This window comes from Girardinichthys multiradiatus, chromosome 11 (genome assembly GCF_021462225.1).
Source record: "Girardinichthys multiradiatus isolate DD_20200921_A chromosome 11, DD_fGirMul_XY1, whole genome shotgun sequence".
In the NCBI taxonomy this organism is placed as follows: Eukaryota; Metazoa; Chordata; class Actinopteri; order Cyprinodontiformes; family Goodeidae; genus Girardinichthys; species Girardinichthys multiradiatus.
In genome coordinates this window covers 25362707-25386944 of record NC_061804.1, presented here as the reverse complement: position 1 = coordinate 25386944, position 24238 = coordinate 25362707, and the positions used below count along the sequence as shown (strand labels likewise).

The following is a 24238-nucleotide window of genomic DNA, read 5'->3' as shown; positions in this document are numbered from 1 at the left end:
GGCATCACCGAAAGCTTTGATTCTTCTGAGCCTGGTAGAGCAAAAACTGTTGAGTTACCCTGCCTTTGTGTACAAGAACCTTCAGCAAACATGAAAAAATATCACAATATCCTATGAATTTAAACAACAAATGTTGCACAAAATACTTTAAAGGAGAGACTTGATATACAGCTTACCTTAGAGGTGGAAACACATATGTTTACTGCCTCTTTCAAAGTTGTCTGCATTTCTCTGCACCAGAGCTACTTTTATGCTTGTTTACTGCAGTAGTCATGGTGTTCCATTCTTCCCCACAGTGGCACATACAGTAGTACCTAACTTCAACAATAAAACAGCAGGATCACCAAGAGGTTGTTGAAACCTTGCCGAGGCAATTTGTTTTCAAGGGAAGCATAAGTCTGTATATGTATTTTTTCAGCTGTTTTAATAACTGATTAACCAGAAGAAAGAAACAAAGGGACATCTGAAACAATGTGTAATGCTGAAATCTGTTAGGAAGCAGAATGACTCAGATGCACAGCAGCAAGTGTGGTGTTGAAAGTGAATTTGAGAGCCGCTGTGTTTCATTACACATAATGAAACAGCTGAAAGTGATTCAGTCTGTTCAGAGGTTACCACAGAGTATTTGGCCAGTGTTCAGTAATCCCCTGTGCCCCTCCACAAAAATCCTGCAGCAGTATTTCTTTCACTTGAATTAACCCAAACCTATTCAGCAGATGACCTTATGCTTGGGGAAAACACAAAAGGTGATTATAAGGTGACATGCTGCCAAAGTAATATGATGTCTCTTGGCGTATTTTCTTGCATGTTCTTCTACAAACTTTCACACATTTGACTTAATAATTGAAAACATTAAATTGTTTGGCTATTTACACAAAAATGACCTCAAGAGAATGGTTAGTTAATCATGTTTTAAGAAAATTGAGTGTCACTTTATGTTCTTTGGCAGACCTTAATCCGTCCATCCATTGTCTGTAGGGCCGTGTGGGAGCTGGTCATTTTGTCCAGCGGTCATTGGGTGAAAGGTGTGGTACACCCTAGACAGGTTGCTAGTCCATCACGGGGCAACACAGGGACACACAGGTCATATAACCATGCACACACATACACTCGCAATTTAACAGTTCTGTTTTTGACTATTGGGAGGAAGCCAGAGTACTGGGGGAAAACCCATGAATTCACTGGGAGAACGTGAAAGCTCCATATATAAAAACCCCAGGCCAACTCATCAGTTGCTGAGAAAAGGTTTACTTGAACTCAGATTTAGTTTGAAATTTAACTTTGAAACTTCAGCTCAAACCACAATTCTAATATTGTCCTTTCTGTTACATTTTTCTTTACGGTAACTTAATTTCTTGTTATGTGGACTTACTAATCAGCTGTCTGCACCTGGTATATCGTTTTTATTTTAATATTGCTCTACATGTGTATGGTTTTCAAACATATGCTTTCAATAGTTGTCAACACAAATAACGTAACAACAGCAGGTTTTGGGAGAGAGTTCTTTAATTAGAATTTAAAAAAACCTTTTCTAACCTTTGCAGATACTATAAAACTCAAAACTTTTATTTTTGCCATTTTTTTCATGTGTTTTTTGATCATAAGTCTCTTAAAATATATTTTTGCACACATCTTTTTTACGTTAGAACTTAGATAACTGAAATAATTCCGAATTGTAAGGGTCTAAAAAACAACTTTCAAATAGCCGAAGTGTTTATTTTTCATCGGAAATAACTGATATGAATGCATTTGTTTTTAATATGTAGTTTAACTGTTTATCATATGATAAACGGTTTTCCATACCATTCAAAAATAGTCTACATACCGACAAAAGAGCGTCCTATATAAAAAAAAAAAAAAATCTTTGCAACAGTGGTCAACATTTTAGAATATGTACCATATACCAACAAGAAAGCACACAAACCTTTAGAAAAATGTATACAAATGTCATCCGTAACACACATTTAGCCCACACCTAACAGCTAAAATCTGTTTCTAGGGGAAATTTTCTCTTGATTTCTGCCCACGCCAGCAGGAGTCTCCCGTTCCCATAGTAACAAGCCTTCCATTAGAGCCGTAGGTTAAAAAAAAAAAAGTTAGCTTCCCAGCGGTCGTCGGGAGTCTTAATGTGTCCTAAGCCAAGCATTTTTGCGGTTCGCCGACTCTTAAGTCCTTTCTATTTCATTTTTATTACTTGTTAATTCAAAGCGAAGTAATATTTCAGCGCAGTGCATTTACAAAGTAGAAGAAACAGCTCGGCAAGGCTCGCTGTGAAAGCTAGCCGAACCCTCTCTGTCAGAGGCTCTGCTTAAGTATCAGTGTCCGGAAGTTCTGCGAGGGGGGAGAAAGGGGAGAAAGGCATGAAAAGAAGGAGCTGGAAGAAACTCTAGAGCAAGTATCTTCGTGCTTTCTATTCTAAAACGACGCGGTATGTGAAAGATTTGTTTGCACCCAGCGGTTCAGATTACTGAGAGATCTTGTTTGTAGTTTGATTAATTAATAGCGGTGTGTCCTGAGTTATCGATGGGTCTTCCGACGCTGGAGTTCAGTGACTCCTTGCTGGATAGTCCGGAGTTCAGAGAACGGCTGCAGTGCCATGAAATAGAGCTGGAGAGAACCAACAGGTTTATAAAAGACCTGATCAAAGATGGAAACATGCTCATATCTGCCCTCAGAAGTAAGTAAACCACGACAAAAATTCTGTAGTAAGATTAGTTAGTTAACTGATCTGTGACACCAGAGGAAACCAGTTCAATCACAGCTAGCTTACCTATTTAGGCTTTCAGAGGACAGTTATTTCTGTTGGTCGTTTTTAACCACACATTGATGCGGGTAGTTACAATGTAACACTAATATATAGTGTCTGTATGGTAAACGTACCATTACGTATCTTCAAAGGGTATTGTACTGTACATTTTATATTGGTAGCCTTCAATTTAAAGGACATCCTATAACTGATTGTACATAAAAGAATATTTAAAGATGTTGATGAAATATAACTACATACATTTTGAGTAAATGTATGTATAACTATATACATTTTCTCAAAAAATTTGATCCGGTACCAGAGGCGCCTCCAGAAAGGTTTGTAAGGAGTGGCCAAAGGGGGCCCACTAATACTCAAGGGGTGGCACAACAGAAAAGTAAACTGGATTTCGGGAATATTATTTTGTCATGATGAGGTTTGTGAAGGACACAAGTGCAGAGAATGAATGTGGTTCTTTAATAATGAACAAAAAGGAGAAATTATGGGGTGGGAAATTGCAGGAAGAGTGGGTCATTGGGAGCAGGCAGTGTAACTGACAGTATAATTAAATAATCCAGCGAAGAACAATGAAAAACCAGGAGCTTAAATACTGAGGCAGGGGTGGAAAATGACAAAGGAACCAGATGAGCTATTAAGAGATGTGGAGCAGCTGAGGCAAAATGAAAGCCGGGTCACTGTAGGAGGGAGACTAATCACATAGAATCACTAGACACAAAGGGAGCTGAACTAAGGACAAAAGAAACTACTAACCAAGGGGAAAAGACTTACATCATCTAAGAGATATAAATCCAAATGCACAAAGAACAGAAGACAAAAGTAAACTAGGAAACTAAACACAAGAATGAACTAGTATGGAAACACCTCACAAACAATAATGAACAAGGCGAAATAAACAAAACATGGCAAGACATATAGAACTTAAATAAACAACAAGAAAATGATCCAAACACAAATAAAAATTAAAACCCAAGGATTCTGAAAACAGCCTAATAGTTCCAGTTTTCAAGTGCCAAAAATGATCTGATATGTTAGGAGATCCTTTTTGGCCTTGAACCTTTTGGTGCCCACAGCTTTAAAATAGTTACTCTCTTAATGTAGACATTCAAAAGGCACGCAATAAAGGACAGAAAAGAAAACATGTGTGGGATAAAACTAAAACCCAACATTAGCCTGTAAGCACCACCCATACAATGAAACATGGCAGTATCAACATCATGCTGTGGGGATGCTTTTTAGGGCTGCAACTAACAATTATTTAGCTAATTGATTAATCTGTCGACTATTTTTTCGATTAATCAGTTAATAATCAGATAGCAAAAAATGCTTAATAGGAGACTTTTTACAGAATTTGAACGACGTGAAGCTAAAGCTATGCCACTTGAGGTGTTCTAGATAGAGCATATTTACAGACAAAGAACAGTTTTCATCCTAAATGCAAAATGTATATATTTTTGTACAGTTTTGGCTTAATTATTTCTCTCAGTGGGTTTTCTTTAAGCGAATGGCATGTTGTAGTCTGTATACTCCAGTTAACAATTATTTGATTACTGAATTAGTTAAAGATTATTTCAATAATCGATTAATCACGATTGATCCGATTAATTGTTTCAGCCCTAATGCTTTTAAACAGCAGGGGGCAGGGAACCTGGCCAGAGATTATGAGGTGATGGATAGAGCTAAATTCAGTACAGTTATCGAAGAAAACCAGTTAGAGGCTCCAAACGAGGTCAGACTGGCATGGAGGTTTACCTTCTAGCAGGGCAACCACCCTAAAAGTATGGCCTGATGTACAATGGAGTGCTTTAGATCAATGCATATTCCTGTGCTACAATGGCCCAGTCAAAACCCAGGCTCTAACCCTATAGAGAATCTGACTTTAAAGTTGCTTTTCACTGATGCTGTCCACCCCCTCTGACTGATTTAGTGTAGAAGCTAAAAGCTGGTAGAGACCAAAACACATGCAGCTGTAATTGTACGAAAGGTTGTTCTACAAAGCATTGACTCAGGGAGACGAGCGTGTGTATTTTACTCCTTTCAAATTTGTATTTTCTAAACCATAATTAATTTTTTCTTCCTTTTAAATTAATGTGTCACTGTCTGTTGGTGTATCAAATACATTTATTTTTACAAAATGGAAGATTCAACTTTCGTTTTTAGATTGAACATAATATTTTATTCAAAGCTTGAGGAATCAAAGGTTCTGTGGTTGTCAGTCTCAGGTTTTAGAAGACTTTAAAACAACTTTAAAACCCTTAGGTTGTAATGGGTTATGTAGAGGGTCTAAATTCTCCCTTCACTCAAGATGTAGTGAATCAGTGGGGCATTTCAGTCTCATTATGATCACAGGTTAACATAGAAAGGCTGAATTACCATGAAAACTCAACAGCACCGCTCGAAAACTCTAAAGGCTTCTTTAGATGATTTAACGATCTGTTTATCTGTTATTAGAATTCATTTTTACGGACCATAATTTGGTTAAAAATGTATTAGCAATAGTTGATCATCAAAAACTCTTATATTGAGATAAAGTGAGGGAGCATCTTTTTCTTCTCACTAACTGACATATGGTACATCAGTACTTTTTTATGTGATAGGAATAGCAATGGTTTTCACTTTATGTGGTGAAGTTTGTGTTACCAGTCATCAAAATACGGTATGCTAGATTTTTGTTGTTGGGACAATTATTTTACTCTGGGAAACTAAAAATGAAATCTGAGACCAACATTTACATATTCTTGGGTTAAAATAATAATTGAAACATATAAGCAGCGTAAAGAAACATACATAAATGTTCATGGGCCTCAGCCTACTTGCTCTCTCCCTATCTCTATTCTTTTGTTGCCAATCCCTCTCCGTCGATCCGTGTTTCCAAACAACATCTTTCCAAAGACAACCAGTGTTATCAGTTCAGGAGCCAAACTAAAACTTGCACATCTCTGTGAGCTTCTGCCTGTCTTGTTTTAAATTATTGTAATCTAGTTTTACTGTAATTATTTTCACAAGATCTTCATTTTGAGGATGGTTTCATCGTGGCCAGTGCAGAAATGCACAAGATTTGCCATCATTTGGTTGAAAATGTTTCCAAAAATTACGTCCTTTGGGTTTAATCCTCAATGCATAAGTAAAAGCTGGATGGTTTTAGAAATGTGGTCATTGACGCTGGTGTTACAGCGAAAGGAAATGTGCAAAATTACTGCACAGAAAAGTTTTGATTTTCAGTATCTTGATTTGCACTCTATCTGAGCACATTAACAGAACAATTCAATCCATTATATTTGCACTGTATAATAACAATATTTAACTAGAGTGTCACGAATCAGGCTTCTTTTTGGCCAATTTCAACATTCTTTGAGATCTGACCTGCCGACTCAGATTTTGACTGAGTCAGATTTTTTATTCTAAGGACTGTAACACATAAAAAAAGAAAGAAATGCTACAAGTTCTTTGATAGAGGTAGTTTTTTTGATTCAGCAGAATATAAAGGAGCTGAAAAATTATCCCACTTATTCATCAAAGCATGTGAATTTTATTAAACACTTTAAAAGTGCATCAAAGGGGCGTAGGTTGGCGCAGGGGTAAATCCCGCAACCCATGTTCGAAGGCCTTATGGTGCGTTCACACCGAACGCGGTTTCTGCGAAAGGAGCGGTCAATTTACATGTTATCCCTATGTAGAGGCGCGTTCAGGACCGGAGCGGCGCGGCGCGGTGCGAAGGACACGGAGGGCGCGGCGCGGAAGGCGCGACAAGCGAAGCAGGAGCGGAGCGAGAGCGATGGACGAGTTGAAAAATCTGAACTTTTTCCTAAATTTGCGTCGCGTCAACCAATCAGGGACTGGATTTGGCTGTGACGTAGGGTGAAGGACCAAAGCGGAGAAGAAGCGGTTGACAGTGAAGATGGAGGATCAGATCATAGTGGCGGTGTGTGGCAAGCCAGAGTTGTATGATTCAACTAATTACTTTTACCGATGTTTAGGCACAAATATCTTATATTTAGGAGATGTGGACATTAAAAATCGGCTGTTTTTTTTTTTTTACTGAGCTGAGATTTATTTACTCACCGAAGACAGATGGACAGGCGTTCAGCAGCGGGGATACAGCGCCGGTAAACCGCGGTGAAGTTAGTTTGAAGTTGGATGTTCAAGCTCCGCGGAGTTAGCGGCATCTAGCTCACGGTTGATCCGATTCAGGCCCTCAGATTTTCCACGATTGTTTGGTTCGGAAACTTATTGACGGTCCCTAGTGAACCACCGCCCGTCAGAAGAGGGAGCAACAGAGAACAGCTAGCCGAAATCTGGGTGCCTGACTCGGATCGGCCGTGGGCTGAATGCCGCTGGCTCCGCGGAGCTTGAGTGTCCGGCTTCGGGCTGGCTTAACTGCGGTCGCTGGTAGTTGGCGTCCCGGAGGCCGATTCGTCTCCCAACGCGGGGCAGCAGATCTTTGAACTGGGTCCTGGATAGACGGAAGTACCGCTGAAATCGACTGTCATCCAGACGCAGCTCCTGGAGTAGGTGGTGGTACTCTCCGAACTGTTCCCGTCCCTGAAGAATCTGGTGAACCCAGGGACATTGACGTCGGCGGCGTTTTTTGGCTCTCCACAGGTAAAACACCGTGATTATCCGTGAAATCCATGTCCAGCATGTTCAGTTGAAACCAGCAAGCAGCAGATAGAAGCTCCTCCTATTTGATGACGCGGCGAAGCGTTGCCGCTTGTTGCCAAATGCCAACGCGGAGTTCATGTGGAATGTCAAGCGGGCAAAAGCACACAAATGAGGCGAAAAATTTGCAGAATCCGCGTTTGGTGTGAACGCACCATTAGTCCTCGACGCAGGCCGTTACCGCACAGGTTCGAGTCACGGCCCGTTGACCTTTGCTGCATGTCTTTCCCCTCTCTCCACAGCGTTCCTGTCAGCGCATTTAGAACAAAATAAGACAATAATGGCCACTAGTGCCGCAAAAACATTAAAAAAGTGCATCAAAGGACAGGAGGTTTTAATTTAGGCGTTTAAAGACCTGCAGATCACCGATCACCTATGGTAATGTACTAAAAAATGGGGGAATCCGATCTCTGGCTGACTGACAAGTGGATCTCTCCACACAGCTAACTGCATCTTAAGACACGCTGCAAAGAAGAATTACAGTGTGAAAGGTAGTAGTACTTGTTCCTGTTATGCCCGTATGGAGGGTGAAACTAAATAATCCTGATAGCGGAAAATACGCCTATTTGAACACAGGATGAGAAAATTAGCCATTGACTATAACAACTGACAAAGAAGGGGGAGGCTCCTCACCTGGCCCGCAGGTTAATGCCATCAGCGTGGACGCCAGCTGTTACCTGTCTGATACACTTAGAGTTTAGCATGCTTACTGTTCTCTCTGTACTATGGGCTAAAACTAAACGGCAGCATTGTTCTTGCGAACAAGTCATTTTTTGTAAAGAATCACCTTAGCCACCATATTTAGATTCTAATCCAGTGGAGTACAGTTGATATTTGAGACACATGTTTACTGTTTTTCGGGCTGCCTTTATTTGTGTTCAGTATGAGATGCTAAATTTAAACAGTGCTTTCACATGATTAACTGAACTCGCCTTCCTGATCATAAATTAATGTTTCTGTTTTTGAAATGCTACTAAATAAAATGTCAGCCCAGCTTTTGTCACGGTGTGTGTTTTTGGTTTGGTATTTGTTTACAATTAGTCAGCTGTTTTCTGTTACTAGTGTGACTTATTTCTTCAGTCCTTGTTTCTGGTACCTTATTTGTTAGTTGTTCTTGGTTCTGTTCTATTAGTTTTATTCTCAGATCTGTGTTCTGGTTTCCTCGGGTTTGTTTACAGTTTGTCTTGTCTGGATCCTCATGTTCTCGTCCCTCCCTAATAAGGTTCACCTGCCCCCCTGTCTTCCCGCACGCCTGATCCACACCTGTCTCTGTTTTCCCTGATTACCTGCCCTATTGTTTCATGTCCACCTTTGTCTGTATTTAAGTTCGTCTTCATCCTTTGTTCCACGCGGTGTCGTTAGTCTTATTTATCCTGTCTTGTTTAGCTTTGTTGAAGTTTGTTCTGCGATCCAGAAACCAGGACTTTTTCATGAACTTTGTTACCTGGATCTCCTGTTAAGCCTGCACCGGCGCTGTCTCTGCTCGTCCTGCACCTCTGGTCCACCACCAAATTTAAACTATGCCAGCTTTTTTTTTTTTTTTTTGAGTGTGCAAATACTTCTCATAAAAACTGACTATTCACAGCCTTTCTTCACTGAACACCAAAAGTCCTCTTGATTCACTAAGTTCACATCTTAAGGTTGTAAGACTTAACCGCATGAATAAGACTTCATCTCTGTTTCTAGTGCTGGAGCACGTTGCCATTTTCAGATCCTTTTATATGTTGAAAGTTAAACCTTACCTTAGATCCCTTTCTTTGCAGCGGAGCCCCGTTTGTATTCTGATACAAACGGGGCTCCGCTTCATTTCATTTAATTATCTGTTCATACTGCAGGGCTTTGATTAATTGGATTTGATCAAAATGCAGTGCAGTGTAGTGTCAGAGTGTGAATGAGCAAACGCAGCACCGTCAGAGAGCATATAACACAGAAACACATGTTATTGCCAGGTGTGGCAGCACAGCTACATCAGACTTTGACCCTTCATGCCTTGGCATCGGATGAAACGTCAGAGTCTTGTTTCAAATCTTTGGGCTTGTTCCATGAGAGATATATGGAACCTTGTGATTGGTTTGACCAGTGACATAACTGTGAGCCTTTAGTAAAACTATATTAGCAATTATACCTTGCTACTTGTTTTTCCTCAGGTCTGTCTCTGGCAGTGCAGCGGTTCTCTCAGTCTCTGCAGGAGTTCCAGTTTGAATGTATTGGAGATGCAGAGACAGATGATGAAATCAATATAGGTGAGAAAAATGTACCAAAGTAGCTTCCATCTATGCGTTCCCTGTAAGATGTGAACTAGCCTCCAGAGATTTTAAGTCTTTGATTTCTGCTGCAGCTCAGTCCTTGAAGGAGTTCTCTCAGCTCTTAAGCACGATGGAAGAGGAGAGAAAACGACTGGTAAGAGTTTAGGCTTTTGTTTATTTTCATATATTTGATGCGTGAGCAGAATAAGAGAAGACTGAAACACTGACTTATACAAAAGAGGTATCTTCAGCCTTTTTGTTTCTCAGATTTAGTTTCAGTGACACTCATTATTTATGAGGAAAACATTCTGCTGCAATTTGTTTTTTGAACGCATCAATTTTCATCCCTGACTTCTCATTCACACTGTCCGTTCGCAAACCTTTTCTCACTTCTCTTAAACAATCCAAACTGAACTCAAACAAGAAACGTTTAGTCTGATTTATTGTCAGATAATGGGAAACAATGGTCATGGGTCTGTTTATACTGCATATGTAGATACTTGGTTTCAAATGAGATCAAATTTGATTGTAAAACCCAGTTTTATTTTGCACACAATATGTATGTTTGTCTTTCTTTTTTTGTGCTGTTACAGTTATGCCCCTTTAAATCTGGTAAGTGAAATAATAATAAACATGTTTGAGACAAGACAAAGATCATCAGTAAACATAGAGTCATGCTGGCACTATTTACTTTAAATGTGAAACTAATGTGCATGTAGAAACGTGATGCTTTTCACACTGTTTCAGGTGCAAATATCTGCTGCTCTCAGTATTAGTTGACTTGAGCTTTGTCTTTGCCGGTGTTCCTTTTGTTTCTAATTTTAGTTATGACCATCAGTCTAAAGTTAAACAGAATTACGAGAGAATATTGAGCAGATTTGTCAAAGTAAAGGTTTCAGTCCTTTTAGACACCTTCTCTGTAACCTCCTTGGATTTGTCTCATGTTCTGGCTTTCCCACAACTCGGATTTACACAGTTGTGGCAGAAACCTTGTGCCAGCAGCACTGTGTGTACTGCATTTGGGAAAAGTCTTGGACTCTGTGATCCTCCATCAGTTGGAGGCCTGTGTGAGGACTGACTAAATTCTGGCATATTCTGCGTGGAGCCAAAGCGTAGAGCATTTGTAACAGAGGACCATAGTATACTACCTTATATATAAACCCTTTTCTCAGTGTATGTTTGCTTTTGTGGCTGCCTGCATGGTCTGCTTGCAGAGGAACCATGTGGAACCTATTCGGGCAATTCCCCTGTGAGAATGAGTGCAGTTTGACTGCCTGGGAAAGTCCATGTGCATGTTTTTCTTCTGTCTTTTGCTCTTTCTGTGTGTGTGTTTTGATTCTTTTTTTTTTTTTTTTACTTGCTGTAACTTTAACCCTGCTGATTTTTCTAAACGTCTAATGACATCATTATTAAAGCTCCTTTTAGAAAGTAGTTTCCTTTAAAACACGTACCTGTTCAACCAGAAAGTTCTCTTTTTGGGTTTAACAATACCTCACAGTCTCCGTTTCCCTCTGCTTATTGGGATGTGTTGAAAAATCCAGCATTACAATGAAGGCAGGCCTGTCTTTGGTTATTGGTGCAACATTAAACTGAAGTGAAAGTGAGGTCAAAGTGCAGCACAGAGTTTTACATTATCCGACATAGAATAACTCTCTGTATAATTAATGAGTATATCCATAAAGCACTAAGTGACTGACTAAAAAGTGATGCCACTGATAAATGTATTATTAATTTAATAAAGAGCTGCTGTAAAAGAGGTTTGACCCAGGTGCCTTTGTAATATTTTACACCTCTCCAGAATGTTTATTCCTTGGCTCTATTACAAGAGGAACATTTACACAGAAAGTAAGGCCGCATTATATTAGAAGACCATAGGATTGCAATACTATTGTCAAATATTGCAATGTCCTTCCGCTATTTCCACCACTCTCCATGAGCTTTAGCTTATCAGTCGCTAAGATCTACATCAGATGTGGATGTGAAGAGCAGTGAGACTTCGTCCATCTGGCCAAATATATTATTATCATGCAGTGCATGAAGAATGGCATTTTTAATTTAACTGTCTACAAAATACTGAATCCAAACAGTGGCTTGTGATTGCATTGTTGCACAAAATAATGGAATTGTGATTCAATATATTTTGCAGCTTGTATTTTTAAAAGCCATTTAACATGTGAGATCTGTTTCAGTTGGAACCTGCGTACCTTTCTCAAATACTCTCATGTTTCAGTTTAGTGAAGGACTCAATTGCAGAGTTAAACGGAGGTGAAAATAAGTACTTTACAAAATGGTCTTCCACTTGAAGAATGGACAACGGAAAAGGAACCGGCATGCAAACAGGAGGCACAGATGGAAGATGACCAGTGAACCTGAGAAGCTAATCCAAGGAGCAGCTAAGGCAGAGGAGTTGAGGGACAGAGACTAATTAACCAGAACAGAGCTGAACAGAAACACAAAGAAACCCAGGGGAGGATCTGACAGAAATCTAACAGGAAATAACTCTAGATGTTTAAAAAGCACTAAAACTCAAAACAATGATATAATAAGGAAAACACCTAATTACCATGTTCATATCAACTCACTCCTGGTTACTTCTTAGTGCCATCATGGCCTCAGTAGAAATAAAGCATTGCTATAGAATAAATTTCTATCTAACTTAATGTCACAAACTTCTAAGTGATACTTTTTGTCAGGCAGGTTGATTAACGTAGCATGTATGATTTGAAACATTTTTCTGGAAATTCTTTGTTACTACCATTAAATCTTCAAGAAAACACTAATCATTGCTGTCTTTTAAAGTTTATCAGGGATTTGCTGACCACGGTTTAATGAAACCTTATTTGAACTTTGACAGCAAACTTACAGCTGCAGCCCTCACGGGACATTTTGCTGCTGCTCCCGGTATTTACTGTCACTACAAACTGAACTCACTTCTGTTTTTTGTTTTTTTGTTTTTTCAGATCCAGAATGCCGATGACGTCTTGATCTCACCACTTGAGAGGTTTCGGAAGGAGCAGATCGGAGCTGTTAAGGTACACCCACTACTTTAAGTAATGAAGTGAAGATCAAGGAATGTTGGTTGTGCTGAGAAGTTATCCGATGACTGGTTAACAATCACAAGTTCGATTAGTTCAGATAAACGATGCAGTCAGGAACAAGGTCATGGGAACAGACAGTGGACTGTGAGCATGTCACAGACCGAGAGATGCACAGACAGCATAAACACAATGAATGTGTGGCGTCTGCTGACAGCTGTTTCAAGTTGTTTTATCCACTTATCTAATGTTCCCTTTTGTAAGACTGAAAAGAGGACATAGTGTAACTTCGTGAGCTGGTTTGGTTATAAAAGCAACTGGGTCTGAAAGTACAACCTCAGCTCATTTCTGTGCATTGATCCAAGCAGCTCCTCAGACTGCAGAATGTTGCACAGATGTGTGAGCAGCTCATCTTCAGCTAGATGATACTGAGCAATAATATCTGTGGCTCATGTAGAGTTAGATGCTGCAGAGCAGCTGTTTGGAACAGAGCCTCTTCATTTAGATCATTAATGGCCTCTCTGTGCTTTGCCAAAGTTTTAGTTCCTGAAAGCTGCTGCCTTGTTACCCAAATATGCAACTTAATTGCATATTTGGGTCATTTCAGACAATTCTTGTGACTAACTAGATGTATTTTTGTGGTATTTCGGCATTAATAGCCCCTACAGTGTAAATGTTTGGTCATCGCCTTACTTTTCCCATGGCAACACTAAAGCAGATTGGCTTTCATGTTGATCTAATGTAATACACTTTTACATCTGACATGCTAAAGCCATTTTCCTTTGAACATTTCGGCTACATTGAGTTTGAATTGTGTAGGATTTTGGTTTTTGTGTCCGTTTCAGCCTGTGTTTTTATTGCTCTTTCATGTTAGTTTTGAGTCACTAATGTTCTGCAGGAACGTCTCATGTCATACAAACATTATATTTATCTGAGCCACATTATATTTGAGATGCTTCCTGTCTGCTGGAAGGGAACCCAGGTCTCCCCAGCCTCAAGTTATGATAAAGTTCTTTCATTGCAGCTTGTGCTGTAGTGATGAACAGCTGTGTCTCTTCGCAAAACATTTATTTGGTCCCTTCTCTGTTGTTTAGAAATCTTTGTTACTAACATCCTCTCTGCTGCCATGTCTTTCTCAGGAGGAAAAGAAGCAGTTTGATAAGGAGACAGAGAGGTATTACTCTGTGCTGGAAAAGTATCTCAGTGTGTCCTCCAGGAAGAAGGAATCCCAGCTGCAGGAGGTAAATTCTCCAGATTCTCACAAAGCCACAACATGTTCCTCCCACACCTGCTAGGTTTCTTCAAGTTCAAGTATTTGTTGTGGTTCTTTCTCTTATAGGCTGACTCACAGATGGACAAAGATAGGCAGATTTTTTACGATGCATCTCTTCAGTATGTCTTCAAGATTCAAGAAGTGCAGGAACGAAAGAAGTTTGAGTTTGTGGAGCCAGTAAGATAACAATTGCAAACTTAAACGTCATTGCTTTATTTATAGTTATACACAACCTTTTTTATATTTAGTTTAGGGTTTTTCTTATTTGACAGCAACGGTTTTAAAATGGAAGACAGGTCAGAACGCAGTGCTTCATCACAGGAAAGTTAAAGTGATTAGTCTTTTCCTGTGCTGTTTCTCACACACAGGCATCAAAAACAAGCCGAGCCATTAACAAGTGTGTAAATGTAAACATGGCCACTGAAAAAACAAGTGACCCATGAGCTGAAAAACACACTTTATTCACACAGCATGACCAGGGGTAAAACATTTGAAATGATAGATATCAGTAAAGGGCGCTTCCTGTTGCTGTAGCAGGACTTCCTGTGATTAGATTTTTTTTCCAGCTGACAGAGAGGAAAAGCTGTTTGTTGTAAAATAAACAATGGCAGCAAAATAAACAACAAGCAAAGCTCGGAGGGGTTTGCTCTTATGAAGCAGTTTGGATTATTGAACAGATGACTGAAAATCAAGGGTGTTGTAATCTCTTTATTATGTTTTACACTCCCAAACCCAGAGCTAACATTTATTCTGTGGATCTCTCACTGTGCTCCTCAGTTATTAGCCTTCCTCCAGGGGTTGTTTACATTCTACCACGAGGGCTATGAGCTGGCCAATGAGTTTGAACCCTACAAGCAGCAGCTCCAGTTTAATCTGCAAAATGTAAGTGCTTGTTCTTCCCAAGACTTTAAGATTAAATCTCTGTCTATGATTTATTCTGTGTAAACAGTCACTAGCAGGTTAGCTGCTAGAGAGGAAGTCAAAGGAACGGGAATTGTAGTTTGTTTTAAAATGCAAACTTCACCCTCTACCGTCTTATTTTTTAAACAAGATTTTGCACTGATGAATTATATTCGTACATGTTCAATAATGTTTTATGCAGGGTTTAAAAAAAACCAAATACTAAATGCTACATGTGATTTTCTTAATTTTAAGTCTTAAAACGTCAGAAATACATCCAGATATTTAATTACAGGTTTCAGATTTATTTAGTGTTATTATTATTATTTTTTTCTGCCAACCTTTTTTTTTTTAAATACAACAGCTTTACTTATTTGTTCCATGCTTTGTAGTTCTGGTTGAGAAATCTAAACTTACCAGCCACTTTATTAGCTACTCCTTGCTAATACGGAGTAGTACAGCATTCAGAGATGTTATTCCTCATACCCTGGTTGTAATGAGTTGTTCTTTTATCTACAGGGGTTGGCCAATGAAACTGAAACACCTGGTTTTAGACCACAATAATTTATTAGTATGGTGTAGGGCCTCCATTTGCGGCCAATACAGCGTCAATTCATCTTGGGAATGACATATACAAGTCCTGCACAGTGGTCAGAGGGATTTTAAGCCATTCTTCTTGCAGGATAGTGGCCAGGTCACTACGTGATACTGGTGGAGGAAAACGTTTCCTGACTCGCTCCTCTAAAACACCCCAAAGTGGCACAGCAAGACTGGTGAAAGATTACCAGTCTTACTGTGTGTATTGGTGCATTGTCATCCTGATACACGGCACCGCCTTCAGGATACAATGTTTGAACCATTGGATGCACATGGTCCTCAAGAATGGTTCGGTAGTCCTTGGCAGTGATGCGCCCATCTAGCACAAGTATTGGACCAAGGGAATGCCATGATATGGCAGCCCAAACCATCACTGATCCACCCCCATGTTTCACTCTGGGCATGCAACAGTCTGGGTGGTACGCTTCTTTGGGGCTTCTCCACACCGTAACTCTCCCGGATGTGGGGAAAACAGTAAAGGTGGACTCATCAGAGAACAATACATGTTTCACATTGTCCACAGCCCAAGATTTGCGCTCCTTGCACCATTGAAACCAACGTTTGGCATTGGCATAAGTGACCAATGGTTTGGCTATAGCAGCCCGGCCGTGTATATTGACCCTGTGGAGCTCCTGATGGACGGTTCTGGTGGAAACAGGAGAGCTGAGGTGCACATTTAATTCTGCCATGATTTGGGCAGCCGTGGTTTTATGTTTTTCGGATACAATCCGGGTTAGCACCCGAACATCCCTTTCAGACAGCTTCCTCTTGCGTCCACAGTTAATCCTGTTGGATGTGGTTCGTCCTTCTTGGTGGTCTAAAAAACTGCAGCTCACTCTTCAGACTGTTCCCTGTAAAGCTGAGAGGTGGTTGTGTTTAAAATCCCGGTGGATTTAAAGCGTTTTTTATGTGCCTGTGTTCTTGTAAAGGCTCGTAACAACTTTGAAAGTACTCGTGTTGAAGTTGAGAGGCTCATGAAAAGGATCAGGTCTGCTGAAGATGACTTCAAAGCCCCCAGCTGCTTCGCCATGGAGGGATTTCTGTACATACAAGAGAAACGTGAGATACTCTTTATATCGTTAATCAGTTACTTTCCCTTAAGGACAATTAAATGCCTATCAAACTAAATCAAGCTCGAAACTTTTACATATAGGAAAGCACGGTAGTGACAATATGTGTATCTAGGCCCATTGGGAAGTGTGTGGACCAGATACTACTGTACCTATGAGAGAAGCTCAAAGATGTTCACCATGAGCAACACGGAGACCAGACCAGCCAGCAGACAGGTGAGCTGGTAGCATCCATGATAACTAATATCAATGTTGTAATACATGGTTAACCCATTTATATTAGAGATGCACTGATCAGAATGTTGTGGTTGATTTGCAATTTCTTTTTTTTTGTCCTGATATACCAATTATAGCTGATTCCAATTTCTCTTTAAGAATTATAATATAAGAAGATTTACTTATTCGATGAGCAGTCCTTAATTATTTATATTAAGAGCAGAGGTGAGCAGAGGTTTTATACTTCCTGTAAAATATGCTTTTACTTTTCTTTCATGCATCCTTTCTTAGCATTTTAGGCATTCCATACAGGAAGCTGGTTGCCTACATGTGTAGAACAGTTTTGTTCTACACAACGAATATCTCAACATTGTATGCCTAATTGTGTGATTGACTTTATTCCATCAAGACGGTATCTGGGATTAACCTTGAAAGGCCAAATCAACAAAAAAGGAATTTGTATTTGTATGACCTTTAGCTTTTTGGAATGTGTGCAGGGGTTTGCAGATGTGTATGTATTTGTCACCTGGAGGTGCAAGGCATTTTGGGTTGTAAGAAGGGTTGAAACCTTGCAACACTCAGCGCCTAAGAGCAGCATATGACAGGTAGCGGCCTCTGAAGGCATCGCAACAGGATAGCCATATCGCCCAACATGGAGGCAGGTCCACCGTGAAGCACAGGAGCAGCAGCCTCCAGGCCAGAGAGGCACAGAAAGAGGCACTGAACCCCTCGACCCAGCACTCTTGCTCCTCTTCTGCGAGCCAAGCCTGGAGCCCGCTCTCCCCAGCGGTCGGGCGCCCACATAAGGCCCTGACAGTAAGACCAGCCAGCACCGAGGAAGGGAAATCCCCTCGGACCCCCATCCTGGCGGCCCTGAACTCAGGAGGACAGAGGGAGGATAGGAACGGTGCCATCCCGCCCGAGATAGCCCCAGGGAGGGAAGGGATGCCCACCAGAGCATCCTCCAAACCAAAGGCCGCCAGCCAGGAACCAACCATTGAGCCTGCAGTTACCTTTTAAATTGCATCTTACAATTCTGCTTCCTCTGACTTAACTTCGTCCACACCAAAGAGTTTTGTTTTTCATTTCTCTCACTGGAACAATTTATAATAGTCAGTACCAACCGATGATGACACTCAGAGGCATGTGTATACCTCATCTCTCCGCTAGAATGGTGTGGTGACTGGCGCCCCAGATATGTTCAGGCTACGCTCATGCGTCCGAAGGAAGACAGATTCAATCGACAAGCGCTTCTGCTTTGACATTGAGGTGGTGGAGCGGTGAGGGGACAATCCAGCTGAGTCTTTGTGTTTCTCATGAATGATGCATGCTTTATTTTTGGACTGAATAATTGGAGGTGTGGCCGACTAATTGAGGTTGGGTGTAACTCTCTTTTCGTGCAGACATGGCGTCATTACTCTACAAGCCCTGTCAGAGGCCAACAGGCGGCTGTGGATGGAGGCAATGGATGGAAAAGAGCCTGTGAGGACACACCCTCCTCTATAAAAAATAAATCTCAGGGGACAAAAGACTGTTTGGCTACTAGAGGGAAACCAACTTATTCTCGTGTTTCTTTCCCTCTGTTTGTGCAGATTTACACTCTTCCTTCTCTGCTCAGTAAAAAAGAGGAGAGTAAGTATCAAGTTTAGGTCAGCTTGAGAACATTATACACCCTAATTATAATAATTATTTTGTCTGATTTGAGTTTTTTATTTTATAGCATTTCTCAACGAAGCGGGCTTCAACTTTGTTAAGAAGTGTGTTGAGCTGGTTGAAACCAGAGGTATTCCTTGCCCTTACCACATTTAACAGTACCAGTGTTTATGTATATTTATGACATCTACTGTCGACCATTATTTATCAACTTGTTTGCAGGCCTGATGAACCTTGGACTGTACAGGACAGGGGGAGTAAACTCAAAAGTGCAGCGGCTGATGGCGAGCGCGTTTGGTATGATGATATTTATATAGTAGGGAAAGATTTTCTTGTTTTATTATAAATAAAACAGCAAATACATGTAAAAGTTCTGATGTATAAACTTTCCTGCAGCTACCAGTGCACCCTCCGATATGCAGCTGGATGCAGATATCTGGGACAACAAGACCATAACCAGTGGTCTGAAAGATTATTTTAGGTAATGTATGCAAACGACATGGCATCATTTGTTTATTTGCTCACAAAGTGCAAACTCTTATTCTATAATCTACATTCAGGTGTTTGGCAGAGCCATTACTGACCTACAGGCTCCATAAAGAATTCATCAGGGCTGCAAGTAAGATTTTATTAATTTAGCTGTAGAAAATAAAAAAAAGTGTCTTGCAAAAGTATTCATCCCAAATGCCAAGGTTTGAACATCTCACAGAGCAATCTTCGATCCCTCGTCCAAATATGTATGGAACAACTGCAAACCTACCAATATATGAACGCCTACTTAAACTGACAGAGATGCAGCCAAGATGTCCATGATAACTCTGGAGGAGCTGCAGAGATCCATAGCTCAGTGGAAGTAAGCCATAAAAATGATGATTTTCAGTTTGACCCTAAACATACAGCAAGAGCTACAATGGCATGGTTTAGATCAAAGCATAATCACGTGTTAGAATGGCCCAGTCAAAGTCCACACCTAAATCCAATTGAGAAGACTTAGAAAGTAATGCTCATAAATAGTCTCAATCCAATTGAACTTGAGCTATTTTACAAATAAGCACAACTTTAATCTCTTGATGTGCGACACTGGTAGAGACAAAAGCCTCGCTGCTGCAAGTGCAACAAAAGGTGACTACAGAGTAATGACAACGAGGGTCTGATTTATTAATAGACACTGCGCATGTTTTATTTTATTTGGAAAAACCTATAAAAACCATGCATTGCAGAAAATCTCAAAAAATAAAGTTTTAACATGAAAAAAGGTCAGGGGAATAAATGAATGTTTTTGCAAGGCACTGTATGTAAGAAGTTTCTAGACTGCACTTGTTGTTTTTCTAAAGTATATTAAGGGTTAGAGTAAAGAACACCATGCTCCACCCTCTATGCTCTCTGCCTCTTTCAGAGTATGATGACCAGACGTACAGAGTGAGAGCAATTCATGCTCTTGTGCACAAACTTCCAGAAAAAAACAAAGCAATGTTGGACATCTTAACGAATCATCTTCACAAGTATGTACATGGTTTCATGGGGCTGTTATTGTTCAGCTTTTAATGTCCTTTCTGTTTTAATGCAGTGTTATTGAACCCCTATGGTCCTTGTGTGTGTGTGTGTTGTGGTTTTTGTTTGTAGGGTGTCCTCTCACAGTGATCAGAACCTGATGACTGTATCTAACCTCGGGATGATCTTCGGGCCCACGTTGATGAGGTCACAGGAGGAGACGGTGGCCGCCATGATGAATATCAAGTTTCAGAACATTGTGGTGGAGATAATCATTGAAAACCACGACAAAGTGAGTTTACAAGCACGTACGCTTTCACACACGTGTAAATACTGAATCCACATGCATATACATGTAAACTGCGTTTCTGTCAGATCTTTGGTGAGGCTCCGGACTTGTCAGTGCCGCTGCCTCAAGCTCCGTCCTCTCGGTCGACTCCAAGGAGAGGCAAGGCCATCTGTCTGTCATCTGGAAAGAGAAAGGCCCGTCTGTATACTCCTGCTCTCTGCCTGGCAGAAAATGACAGTGAGTCTTTTTATTGATCATAGATCCTGTTGATGTTACTTAAATGGACTCCTTTTTAAATGGAGTCAGGTCCACTTCACTCCAAGCTCCGATCCAAATATGGACTAAACAGCAAGTCAGTCTGGAGCCGGCCCACACCTTATTTAGGACGGTCATGAGGTAGAGACGGGAGCAGAGCACAACATACTGCTGTACCAGTTCTTAATTATTAGAACATTCAAAGCAAAGTGGAAACTGGAGAAGAACATTTTGTACTCGCAGCTAATTGGAGCTGCAAAGAAAATAAAATTATTATTAATTATTAAATTATCAGCAGAAATGTCTGGCCATATCTAAACAGATAGAGAGCACACATCTCGCTGAGCAAACACCCTCTGTTCGTTTACCGAAGACTTTTTATAGCCATTTGAAGGTCGTCCTGTAACTTTTTTTTCTCAGTGGTTTTATTTTGGTGTGTGATTTTAACTGTGTTAGCCTGTGGTTGTTGCTTGGAGATGAATCCTGTATCACTGGGACAGCCACAGAACAGATCAGCAGTCTGCTTCCTTTGTCTTTCTCTTGGTTTATGTGGCGTTTTGTTTTCAGGTGACACATTCAGCAGCAGCCCCGATACAACTCCGATGGGCAGCCAGGAGTCGTTGTCCTCACACTCCTCTGAGAAGAATGGATTGTCTAAGACATCTCCTCCATCTTCTCCTGCTGCTGAGGCTGGCCCACCCACCACAACACAGTTTTCTCCTCCTTCGGCTTCCTCCAGCTCGCCACCACACAACACCACCAATGGGAAAGATCAGAAAGACCTACCAGACAGAGCGCCTTCCCCCCGCCTCACGCCTTCCTGTTCCTGGACCTCCGCTCCACTCTCCTCGGTCGAGCAGACTTCCTCTGTGTCCTCCTCCACATCCTCTTTACTCTCTGCAGTGGAGAGGTCTTTCAACAGAAACTCAACCGCTTCTTTGTCTTCGGCAAAAGATTCAAGATCTGCGTCCGCAACGTCGGTCCAGCCCTCATCGGGGGATCGTTCCTCATCTGTCAGGGAGGGCGGACCTCTTCAGAAAGCAGCTTCCATCTCCTCCCTGAAGAGCACTCATTCAGTGGAGCAAAGAAACACATCCTGTGTTGAAGTCACAGAAGTTAGAGGGACAAACTCAACCTCTCCTCCACAACATAGCACTGCCTCCTCCTCTTCTTCTTCCTCCTCTTCTCTGTTTCCCTACCGGCTTTCCACATCATCCTCTCTCACCTCCCTGCACATTTCAGAAGGTGTGTAAAAGGCTTTTTTCCCTCTAAAACAAATAAAAGTGAAAACATTTACCACTTTCACTCCCTGATTCTGATCTCTTCTGTTTGAAGATTACAAAAGCTGCCACGGATCAGTGCAGAGCCTCATGTCGCTGGACCAACAGGAGAGATTAAAAGCACATAAAGGACACCACCGCTGTGGCTCTGATCTGATCCCGAAGCACGCTGCAGCTACATCCAGCAACGGCTATTCAAGGCCTGTCTCATTGTGAGTGTAACCTAGCAGGGTTTTCTTTTTGTTTCTTTTAAGATATTCTAATTCAGTTTTCACTTAAAGTTTTTGTTCTTTAAGTAAAAACAGACCAACTGAATACTTTGTTGAACCACCTTTTAACTGCAATTAAAGCGAGTCTTTTGGGGTACGTCTCTACCAGCAACAAAACTGGTCTTTTTTATGCGTGTTGTGTTTGTGTCGCAGATTATCAATCAGGCAGCCTCAGCGTGAGAGTTCTGTGTTCTCCTCAGCATTAGACATTTGTCCCTCAGGAAGGTACGGTAACTTTGATGACACTGTCGCCCGTTAAGTAATACGTCTTGATTGATGAATCCCTCGTTAACTGAATTTGTGAGCCCCGTTTTATTTCTTCCTTGCAGGGAAGCAAAAGCCATGTATTCCTGTGAGGCAGAGCACAGCCATGAACTCAGTTTTCCACAGGGGGCGCTGTTCACAAATGGTAACGTTTCATGTTTTTGAGAGTGAATGTGTTTGCTCTATCAAGATGAAAAACTATCTGTCTGCTGATCTTTGCATTTCAACTTTTTTTAAATGTGAATATTTCATTATCTCATTATGTTTGCTCAAATTCTGGTTTCCTCTACTTTTCCATTCTTGTCTCACGGTTGTTGTTTTCACCAAATTCAGGCTTGGTTTATTTTACGACATTTACACTCATGATATTTTTGGAGTGTGTTTTGGTTTGTTAAATGAAATATTAACATAATTAACCTTAGAACATATAACTGATTAGTTTCTATGTCTAATAAACCTATTTGCTCTATTCACTTATGTCTAGAATAAATGGAAAAAGGATGAAATAGATCCGCTTTGCTTTTCTCCATTTAGCTTTTCTGTTTTGTGCTGTACGTCTTGCTCTCTCTCGCTCCTTCAGCATGTTTTAGGAAATACAGTTTAAATATCATTCTTAGGTCTCTGGGTCTTCTTCACACAGTAACAACTTCCAAGGCAAAGAGTTGTGGCTATATAAGATGCGTTCACTGTCACGCAGGAAATTGGCTGATTCTAGCCACCAGCTGATTGCTCTGTGCTTCCCAATTTGCTTGTAAATGGGCTATAAAAGTCTTTGCCTTCATTGTCTGAGTTTTTCATGTTTGTTTTGTTGTTTTATTTTTTTTTTGTTTTTTGCAGTGGGTCCATCTGTGGAACCAGGTTGGCTTCAGGCGACATATAAGGGCAGAACTGGCCTCGTACCTGAAAATTACATCAAATATGTCTGACAAGGATGATGAACTGTCAGCAAGTGAAAGAATCACGAAGGTCCAACTCAGATGTTAAGGGTTGTTTATAAAGAATAAAAGAAACCTAATACTGTAACTGTGACTATTATCACTGACTACTGTGGAGAAATATGAGTAATCAGCCTACTGTATAGAGCGCAGTAGATGTTAATACTTGACTTGTACGGCTTAGTTTCTCAGTACTTATCATCGCCTCTTATGTTTTTTGTTTAGCAGACTGAAAATGTTATGTGTTCAGTAAACATGTGTAAAAGGTACATAGAAGCAGTATTTTTCTATTAATCATGATAATTTATGTTTTAATGTTTCATTAGTCTGTCTAGAAAATCAGTGTTCACACCTCAGTGCCTTAAACTGTATGAACTTTTTTCCTATACCCTCTCTGTCAGCTTCACTGCTGTCTGAATAAAAACAAACTGAGCAAACGCTGAATGTGTGAATTCTACTCATTTGTATTAACTGTCAATTCATTATACATTTTTAGAGCTGCACTCCTTGTCATAGAGCAGTTTAATACATTTTATTTAAATCTATTGATTATTTTAGATTTCCTAACAAGACAGGAAGGAGCCCTTATAATTGCATAACACATCATGGGAAAACATTTATGAAATGTAATATAGTTATTGAAGAAAGAAAAATAATGCAGTATGTTGCTCTTAGAAGTGTACACAGCCCTGTTAAATGGTTTAATAAATTATTTCAAAACTTTTTCCACATATAGTTTGACATATACGTAAGTCTAAATTTATTCATATCCCTGACAGATTTAGATTTAAAGTAATTAAATTTTACCAACATGTTTCCACCAACTGGCATAGCTACAGATTAGGGTGATGGCATGGAGGCCCTCCAACCTAAAAAACCTGGAGCTCATCACCAACGACAAATCATCAAGATGCCAGAGGAATTTTATGTCTGCCAGGGTTATAAAAATAATTATAATAATTTTGGGCATGACTTTATACTCTACAAGTCAAGTCAAAAACATATTCATTAAAGAAGAAAAGATGTATTCAAGTGAATCTGA

The 24238-nt window shown here is 40.4% G+C and overlaps 1 protein-coding gene across 1 annotated transcript; it reads left to right on the top strand.

Annotated features, from left to right (window-relative positions):
- Nucleotides 1-189: 189 nt before the first annotated feature.
- On the top strand, nucleotides 190-23634 carry arhgap42a (Rho GTPase activating protein 42a). Its single transcript, XM_047378847.1, has 24 exons — nucleotides 190-2677; nucleotides 9571-9666; nucleotides 9762-9823; nucleotides 12630-12701; nucleotides 13844-13945; nucleotides 14044-14154; nucleotides 14755-14859; nucleotides 16404-16533; nucleotides 16660-16760; nucleotides 17931-18040; nucleotides 18164-18242; nucleotides 18353-18392; nucleotides 18481-18543; nucleotides 18636-18710; nucleotides 18810-18894; nucleotides 18974-19032; nucleotides 19810-19915; nucleotides 20037-20196; nucleotides 20280-20430; nucleotides 21016-21693; nucleotides 21784-21940; nucleotides 22151-22222; nucleotides 22327-22406; nucleotides 23099-23634. Exons 1-24 carry the CDS (start codon nucleotides 2524-2526, stop codon nucleotides 23185-23187), a joined length of 2937 nt encoding a protein of 978 aa, XP_047234803.1. The 5' UTR covers nucleotides 190-2523; the 3' UTR covers nucleotides 23188-23634.
- Nucleotides 23635-24238: the final 604 nt, after the last annotated feature.